The sequence below is a fragment of the Euprymna scolopes genome, chromosome 19 (assembly GCF_053919585.1).
Source record: "Euprymna scolopes isolate OS-2025 chromosome 19, ASM5391958v1, whole genome shotgun sequence".
Classification (NCBI taxonomy): domain Eukaryota; kingdom Metazoa; phylum Mollusca; class Cephalopoda; order Sepiida; family Sepiolidae; genus Euprymna; species Euprymna scolopes.
The window spans coordinates 17959636-17969635 of record NC_136500.1 but is presented as its reverse complement, the minus strand read 5'-3'; the positions used below and the strand labels follow the sequence as shown (position 1 = coordinate 17969635).

The 10000-nt window shown below is 31.3% G+C and overlaps 1 protein-coding gene across 1 annotated transcript in view; it reads left to right on the top strand.

Annotated features, from left to right (window-relative positions):
- LOC145303458 (barH-like 1 homeobox protein) overlaps positions 1-186 on the top strand; it is a 2585-nt gene extending 2399 nt beyond the window's left edge. Inside the window, exon 2 of the mRNA XM_080144795.1 lies at positions 1-186. This exon is cut by the window's left edge and continues 218 nt beyond it. Coding sequence (XP_080000921.1) covers positions 1-74 — 74 coding nt within the window. The 3' untranslated portion in view covers positions 75-186.
- The last annotated feature ends 9814 nt before the right edge of the window (positions 187-10000 follow it).

The window sequence follows — 10000 nt, the reverse complement described above, 5'->3', positions numbered from 1 at the left end:
TGACCACCGGCGGAATTCAGAGCAGCTATGGACACTTCCCGTCCCCACAAGTCTTCAGCGACCATCGCGCTTGAAAGACGCATTTATAACGTAAATGGGGTGTGCTTGGATTTATTTCCCACATCATTAGGAATGCAGTTAAAACAGTGATCTATGAACACATTTAGCATCTCACACACACACACACACACATAAATACATATATATATATACATATATATATACACACATATATATATACACATATATATATATACATATATATATATATATATATATATATATATACATATGTATATGTATATTTAAAATCCCGAAACAGTGTTTCATGGTAAACAACTGATGATCCCTGTAATCATATTATAATAAAGTAAATCCTTGGAGGCAAACTAATGCAGTGATTAAAAGAAATTAATTGAGTTACAAAATAATTTCCTAATGAACTTGCGCTCCTTCAATATATATATATATATATATATATATATATATATATATATATATATGTATATATATATATGTGTATATATATATGCATATATATATATATTTATATATATATATCACTTCTGTTTGACAGAGGTTTGCCTGTGCATGCGGGTGGCTCTTTAACCCAGCTGCAGTCTTACATGAACTTTCACACATGTGACACAAACTTTTCTTCTGGCAAGGCGACTCGCATGTTGATACTTTTTTTATTATTTTGGTCAAGCTGAGGATGGAGCAATCTACCAGATGTCAAGCAGTCATCCGCGCTCTCATATATTCCAACCGAGAGGTCTTTTTAAGATGCTGACAGTCTCTTTAAGTGCGGTTGTTTGAAACTCTTTTGCACTTGGTTCGTCGAGATGAATCAGCAAATATCTAGTCAAGCCATTTTAGATGTTCAGTTTGGGCCGCAAATATAACAACTTAGCACTGAATTTCGTGCTGTATAGCCTGCTTATAAAACTATCGATTCTGTCATTGGTTGTATACTTTAAGATAATTTAGAAATCCATCATTTACAGAAGAAACCCATCACATGTACTGTCACATACAATGCACCTCGGTTCATGTCTATATATCTATAAAAGTGAACATGTGTGTGTGTGTTGTGTGTGTGCGTGTGTGTGTGTGTGTGTGTGTGTGTGTGTGCATTTTCCAAGGCAATAACTCTGTCAATTATAAGTCTACAAACTCAAAATTTAATATGCAGGGTACTGAGTTTTGGGAAAATCTTTCTAATCCGTTTTCGATCAGGAATTTGGTTGTTAAGGGGTCAAAGTTCAACGATTTGACCTTTGAGAACTCTACCAAACTCATCCGACAATTTTGGGTATAAACACTTGAAATTTTAGATATAGGTTCCTTGTTAAAAAAATTTACATTTTATTTATTTATTTTATTTTTTTTTTTTGCTCAACATACACCTCCAAACACCGGGCTAAAATGCTAGTATATTTATAAAAGTGAAAATGCTTTTCTTTTTTTTTTCTCTATGTTAGTTAAGGAAGACTATTATACAGAAAGACATTACTTTACATATTCACACTTTTTAATATATACATATGTACATAACGTTATAAACAGTACATAGGGCCCGAACAAAGCCGGGGGGAACTGCTAGTATATCTATAAAAGTGAACGTGTCTGTGTGTCGGTGTGTGTGTCTGCGTATACATTTTCCTGCGCAATAACTCTGTCAATTTTCAGTCTACAGACTCGAAGTTTGATATACAGGGTACTGAGATCTGAGAAAGTCTTTGTAATTTGTTTTCGGCCAGAAATTTGGCTGTTAAGGGGTCAAAGTTCAACGATTTGACCTTTGAGAACTCTACCAAACTTCTCCGTCAATTACGGGTATAAACACTTGAAATTTTAGATATAGGTTCCTTGGACATGAATCTACCTTAATAACTTGATTTGAGCCCAAAACAATAAATGTTAAGGGGTCATAATAAGGGTCAAAGTTAAAAAAAATTATCGCTTTTTTTTTTTGCTCAACATACACCTCCAAACAGCCGGGCAACGCCGCGCTGAAATGCTAGTATATCTATAAAAGTGAAAATGTGTGTGTGTGTCTGTCCGTGTACATATCCCTACCAAATAACTCTGACAATTTTCGGTCAACAGACTCGAGATTTGACATAAGGTGTATTGAGATTTGGGAAAATCGTTTTAATCGATTTTCGACCAGAAATTTGGCTGTTAAGGGGTCGAAGTTAAACGATTCGACATTTGAGACATTTACCAAACTCCTCCGCCAACTTTGGGTCTAATCATTTGAAACTTTGATGTAGGTTAGTTAGGCATGGATCTAACTTTATAATTTGTTTTGAGCCCAAAACAATAAATGGTAAGGGGTTATAATTGGGGTCAAAGTTTTTAAAAAATTAACCTCTGCGGTCTCTACAAAATTACTCAGCCAATTTTTGATCTAAACATTTAATATGTTACATAAAGTGTACTCGGACATAGGGCAATCTTTTTAATCGTTTTCTGCTGAAAATTTGGCTTCCAACGGGTCAAAGTTCAAAAGATTTTTCCTTTGCGGTTTGTAGCAAACTATTAAGCCAAATTTGGGTCTAAACATTTGAAATTTTACATAAAAAGTATTCAGACATGCAGCAAGCTTTTTAATCAGTTTTGGGGCGAAAATTTGGCTGCTAAGAGGTAAAAGTTGACAGAGTTGACCTTTGCAGACTCTACCAAACTCCTTCGCCAATTTTGGGTCTAAACACTTCAAATTTAAGATGGCGGTTACTTGGACATGGGTCATACATTTTAATTGAATTTGAGCCCCAAACAATAAATGTTAAGAGGTCCAAATTGGGGCAAAAGTTTGTAAAAATTCGACCTTTGCGGTCTCTACCAAACTTTTTCTCTATGGTAGTTAAAGAAGCCTTTTATATAGAAAAGCATTGCCGTACATATTCACAATTTTTAATATATACATATGCACACAATGTTATGAACAGTACATAGGGCCCGGGCAAAGCCGGGCGGAACTGATAGTATTCTCTAAACTTCCATCTAACTTACTTAAACCAAACGTTGAAAGAGCATGATCTACACGATGATCCTTTAAAACGTTACATATTTATTTTATGATTCCCATAGCCATAGAAAGTTGTTTCCAATTATCTACACCCATTTCAAGTTGTTCCACGTTGTTTTGCAGAGCATCCTTAATATATATATATATATATATATATATATATATATATATATATATATATATATATATATAAGAGCAAATAGTTAATAAAACATGTTAAAAAAAACTTTGAAAAAGAGTTAATTAAAAACATATTTAATCTGAAAAGGAAACACTAAATAAGTGGATAGTCCTTAATCCGCGAAGTTTCGAAGAAATACTTTCCTTCTCACGAGATGGTAGGAATTAGCAAAATGCGGGATCGGATTTTGCATACGAAAGTATTTGATGAAACTGCAAGTAAGTCAAAGATCTTACTTGATAACAAAAAGTGAAGCAGAGGGAATATGGCGAAGAAAAAGGTGATTTCACGTGAATGAATAGTCTGGTGAAAGGTAAATTATCCAATGACGGTAAAACTCAAAAATGTAAATCCAAGAAAGTTAATTAAATTTCCATTCGCACAAGTAAAATCCAAGGAAATCACGTAATTGGAAGATGGTCCAAAATAATCCAAAAGGCCGAAATCTATGGAATAATTCACAAATATGTACAAGGAAAAGAGGAAAAAATCCCAAGAATATTAATAAAAGAAAAATAAGATATGCGTTTGACACGGCTGCCGAGACAAAAAGTAATTCTAATTATATATATATATATATATATATATATATATATATATATATATATATATATATATATATATAAAACTTTATCTGTGTGTCTGTGAGTTCCTTTCTGTATCGACTCCAAAACGGGTAGGCTGATTTTCTTCAAAATTGCACACAAATGTCCATTACGTTTCTGGAAGTGTTCTAAGATAGGTGTTGTATCGGAATGCCTCCGATAATTATCAAAAATCGATAATCAAAAGATCAAGCATTAAAGATGGAACATTGTGATTTTGACTAAAGTTTACACTTTTATACAGTCTAACATCATAAGTGCATTTGAGAATATTTATCACCGCACAAGCAAATGTTTCCGGCGTATAAAATTAATGGTAGATTTTTTTTTTATATGACAGGGTTGCGTTTGAAATAAATGTTTATGTTTAGATTACAATTGAAGCATGAATACTTGACTTTTGAATTTTAATCTTTAATTCAAGTCATTGTATATAAAAAAATATTATAAAATGTCATTGTATATAAAAATAATATTATCAAATTAACAGTAGGTTCTCTACAGTGCAATGCATCGTAGACTAAGTAAGTTCAGGGAGGAATGTGAAGCTTTCTACCTGGTGCATCGTGATGGGCCCCCAAATAGAGATCGATCACAATCAATCGATTTGATTGAAAAATAGGCGATTTCACTGATTTCGATGACATGGGAGTGTGAAACAGTCCTTAATCCTTGCTAGTGAACACACACACACACACACACACACACATACACACACACATATATATATATATATATATATATATATAGAGAGAGAGAGAGAGAGAGAGAGAGAGAAAGCGAGATAAAGAGATGGAAAAAGAGATAGAGAGAGAGAGAATGTAAGTATTAAAAAAAACCCTCAAAATTCTCAATCGTAGTTCATACAACAGTTAATATTAATTATTTTATTTAACTAAACATCACTGTATCTATAGGATATGGGGAGGTTTCACCTGTCTGATAAATTTTAACAAACGAAAGATAATGAGGAAAATAAATAAAAGTTATAATTAATTATTATTTTTAATAATTATAATTTTATTTGCAACAATGTTTATATATATATATATATATAAATTATATGTACTTACATATATATATTCATATATATATATGTACATATATATAAATAACTACTTCATTTACTCACATAAATTTATATTATATTATCATAAATCTCAATAGAAGATGCGCATATAAAAACGACAAAAAACCACAGAATTCGCGCATAAGCCTGAAGAATCCTAGAGTGGATGAAACGCCGAATATTCAGTGTAGCTTAATCGCTATATACATTTTATAACTTACTATATATATATATATATATGAATATAAATTTTTAACTCACATTCACCCCCAAACAATGTATATCATCCTTTAGACGTAAGGGGCTTTAGGATCACGTTTAGGGGAAATGAGCAAGATGTTTGTTTGCATTACATTTCAACTTCTGCATATCAGTAGAGTCAGGGAGGCAGGCCAAAAAAGGAAATTCCAAGGTCCAGCTGTCCGAGGAAATAAACTACTATAGTAGAAGGTTTTCCGTCATTTCGGGACCTCTACACTAAAGGAGTGGGATTTTGTTGCTAAACGAGTTTGTTGGACATATGCAATGAGTTCCTCAGAGAAGATTACATTGAAATACTTTTAAAAGGGCATAGAGATGCAACATTGCAGCGATGGGACAGTGGTTGGAGCTTAGTTGACAGTTCGGGAACTATTAGATTGGAGACTGTTTCTTGAAACCTGTTCAAAATGAAGAGACTAGCGGCAGACGCAATAGCCGAGATGTGCCAACAATACTTCATGTATTGGTGAATGGTAGCTTTGTAGAGATACAGATTACTCTCATGTGTGAGTAATTTTGTAGCACAACAGTGAGAACCTAGTTATTTGCAGCAGGCTTCGCAATGTTATTATTGTATTTATTCCAGTTCATGTATATTACTGTGAATGTTAAGCTGAGGTTGTGTAAAGGAAGAACTCTCAGGTAGGATGGATATTGGTGGTTGGGAAGACTTCTTGTAAATGTTAAGGAACGCAGTTTAGTCTTTCTTAGTAACATTTATTTACCGACCCATTATTCTGTAGACTGGAAATCGTTTTCTAATGATTCGTCATACAGCGTTGTGTTACCGGCAAATACACCTATCGATAGAAGATACAGAGGGTGTTGATAACCAAGTCTAAACAAGAGGGATGAATTGTTAATTATTGTGATGCTATATATATATATATATATATATATATATATATATATATATATATATATATATATATAAAGAGAGAGAGAGAGAGAGAGACAGAGGGAGCAAAAATGGTAATTAGTAAAAACCCGAAGAAAGTGCTCAATACTATTCCAGAGCAAATATATATTTTTTTATTTCCGTTTTATCTGTTTAGTTACACATGTTTCGGTTACGGAATTGTATCAACAATCCAGTAACTTTCCGTTTTATCTGTTTAGTTACACATGTTTTCGGTTACGGAATTGTATCAACAATCCAGTAACTTCAACAGATTTTACAGAAATGTTTATTTTGATTAGAAAAATGATATTCGAGGAAGCAAAAAAAAAAAAAAAGAGGAAATCGAATTTCAATTCGAATTCGACAACAGTTTAGTTTTAAGATTTAAGAAACATTAAAAGGTAAGGGCGAGGGGGATTTTAAGATATTCAACTAGACACGGATAGGAATAAGAGGAGGGGGGAAAGAGAGAGAAAGGATGGAAAAGAAGGGCGTAAGATGGGTAAAACTCTGAAGGCGGATGTAGGGGAGAAAAACAGAGGGATAAGAACTAAAAGGAGAAGAGGTGAGACAAGCAGTTAAGGGTGTGGCGCTAACGTGTGGACTACCGCGGTTGTTGTATGCATGTCATATGGAGTTTGACACGTTAAAGATCTATGCGGTTTGGGAGAGGTTTGTCTCTTTATATATATATATATATATATATATATATGCATGAATATATGTATATATATACATGAATATATATATATATATATATATATATATATACTTGTTTATTTTTATATAAACATACTCACATCCCGCTGCTACAAATAGCCACTTGTTTCAATCAAACAACAGATATCATCAGGCAGTGACTTGACTATTCAAAAGTTCAGTGAATAAGGTTATTCACTGAACTTTTGAATAGTCAAGTCGCTGCCTGATGATATCTGTTGTTTGATTGAAACAAGTGGCTATTTGTAGCAGCGGGATGTGAGCATGTTTATATAACAATAAACAAGTATTATCAGCTCTTTTTATTGAGCACTATCTAACAATTATAGATCATTAGTCCATTACTTATGAATATAAAAAAAACCCGAGTATATATATATATATATATATATATATATATATATATATATATATATATATATATATATATACATGCATATGCATATATTTGTATATATCTTTGCATATATATATTTCAGCATATGAAAGGAGTTAAAATTTTTGCAAATAATGATTTACAACGTTTATTTATCGTACACAAGAAATACAAACTAATAATTTTTTTTTTCTTATTCCAGGGAGTCTAAAAGATTTCGCCTTTTGATTTCAGAGGTGTACAATTAACGAAAGGAATTTTAAATTGACTAGGTATAATAATGTGTGTGTATGTGTTTTACAGCCTCAAAATATTAACTCAGACCATTACAATTGTTTCTACAGACAGAGGAATTCCCTGTCTGTTTCTTCAGATGGTAAAAGTAAAAAATAAAGCCTTCTGAAGAAACAAACAAAAAATTCCTGTGTCTGCGGAAACAATTGTAATGGTCTGAGTTAATATTTTGAGGTTGTAAAAAATATTCAGTTTTACTTATGTAAAACTTTTTACCCTGCTTTTACCACTTATACTTAAGTATATATATATATATATATATATATATATATATATATATATTGAATATAAAATTGATTTAATTATTTAAGCTTTCTCATTATCAGTTTTCATAATCCAGCATGTATATCATATTTAAACAAAAATCAAGACAATAAAATATAAAATGAGAACATGTTATTGTGTATTTTCGCATGCGTTACAATTGTACAATAACTATTTGGACAATTATAAATATTATATAATTTAAAATATTCCAAAATAGTTACTCTTCAGACGGCAAAATACACTTGTTATGCATATATGTATACACTCTATACTAACAGATCAAGCAGTTGGGCCTACCTCTCCCCAATTCTTATATTTACTTTTTTATTTTTTCGATAACGTTAGAATGTAATAATCGCCCATTTTTTCAACTAATTATTTTAAAATTAATTTAATCTTTTATATGATGTCCTCATTTTATATTTTCTTTTCTTTCCTACAAAAGCAAAATGTGACACGAGGCCGTTTGTAATATAAGGGAAAACCAGCTCCCCAAAAAGGGTCACTCTGGCAGTTGGAAAAATAAAAATTGCCTTAGTATAGAAGGGTTTCTCCTACATTGCTTAAAGACGAATTAACCCGAGTGTAGCATTAGAACAGATACTACACTTGGATCTTAGCCCTTAAGACAGATACCTTATTTCTCGTACAGAAGTGGGGGGGCTTGATTTTTTAAAACTTACACATATAACGACATATAATGGCAAAGGGAAGAAGAAATATATATTAATGCGGTGCATACTGTTGATATTCAAACGTTGGGCAACAACAACAACAACAACACTTTGATTACAGATTACAGTGCTACACCATTCTTTAAAACATGTTAGACGTATTGCATTCTGTTTTTTGCTGTACACTAAAAAAAAGAAGGCGTGTAATATTTGTGTATGAAAATATAATGGTCGTCTTTATTATTCGAGTTGCGACGAATGGGTAAAACCACAGAGGTTAGACGGGCGCAAACACGAATTTATGAGAGTCGAAACATCGCTTTTCTTTCGGCAGTTGCTTTTTGTCACATAAAAAAATCGGATTCTGAAGTATTAAGATGAAAAAAAAAATCAGATCGGTTGAATTAACAATTTTGGAAGTACATGCAGCTCTCTCCATTCCATGTTTTTCTCAATATATATATATATATATATATATATATATATATATATATATATATATATATATATATAGTAATTTATAAAATATATATGGCGATTAAGCTACACTGAATATTCGGCGTTTCATCCACTCTAGGATTCGTCAGGCTTATGCGCATAAGTTACGCATAAATCTATACTTTCGTATGTTAATTTTATGTGAGTAAATGAAGTAGTTATATATATATATGTATATGTATATATATATGTATATGCATATATACATATATTTATATATGTATATGTATATATATATACATATATATATATATGTACATATATATATGTACATATATATACATGTACATATATATATATATGTACATATATATATATATGTACATGTATATATATGTACATATATATATGTACATATATATATATGCACATATATATGTACACACACACATACATATATATATATATATATATATATATATATATATATAAACACACAAACGCAAACAACACAAACATGCACACATATATAAATATATAATCGATATTTGCGATGGATTGAAAGCTGAAGCGGGTATTGCTTAACCGTAAAAATGACCGTAGTATATCAATGCTAATAGTCTAATGATTGTCCTTGGGAGTGAAACACACTCGTTTCTATAGAGTTTAGTCATCATGATTGTATTTAATATTTTATATATAAATATTTTTCATGTATACACATATAATATTTTAAGATGATATACTAAAGTATCTGTATATACGTTAACAGTGCTAAATATATGAGTAGAACTAGGTCGTAAGTTATGAAATATATTCATCGCAATTAAGCTACACAAAGGTGTCTACATTTGATCCCGATTTGGAATGATCCGCCTGCCTCACGATTCCTTACCATTATTCCTATCCATTATTTGTTTCACTCTGATAATAGTAATACTTGTCATTTCCATCTTTTGGTTGCTGACTGTGTTTTTGCAAACTGAAGTCTGAAAATTAATGGATTCAGCGTCAAATAATAATAATAAAAAAAGGGTTGATATGTTGTAAATAAAAACAACTAAACCAAATCAGAGGTCACGTGATTCTAAGGGCAAAATAATTTTGCCCGTTATACCTCCATTTAAATATTGGAAAATATCAGGAAACTTAAGCAATTCAAGTTTTAACGAAAATG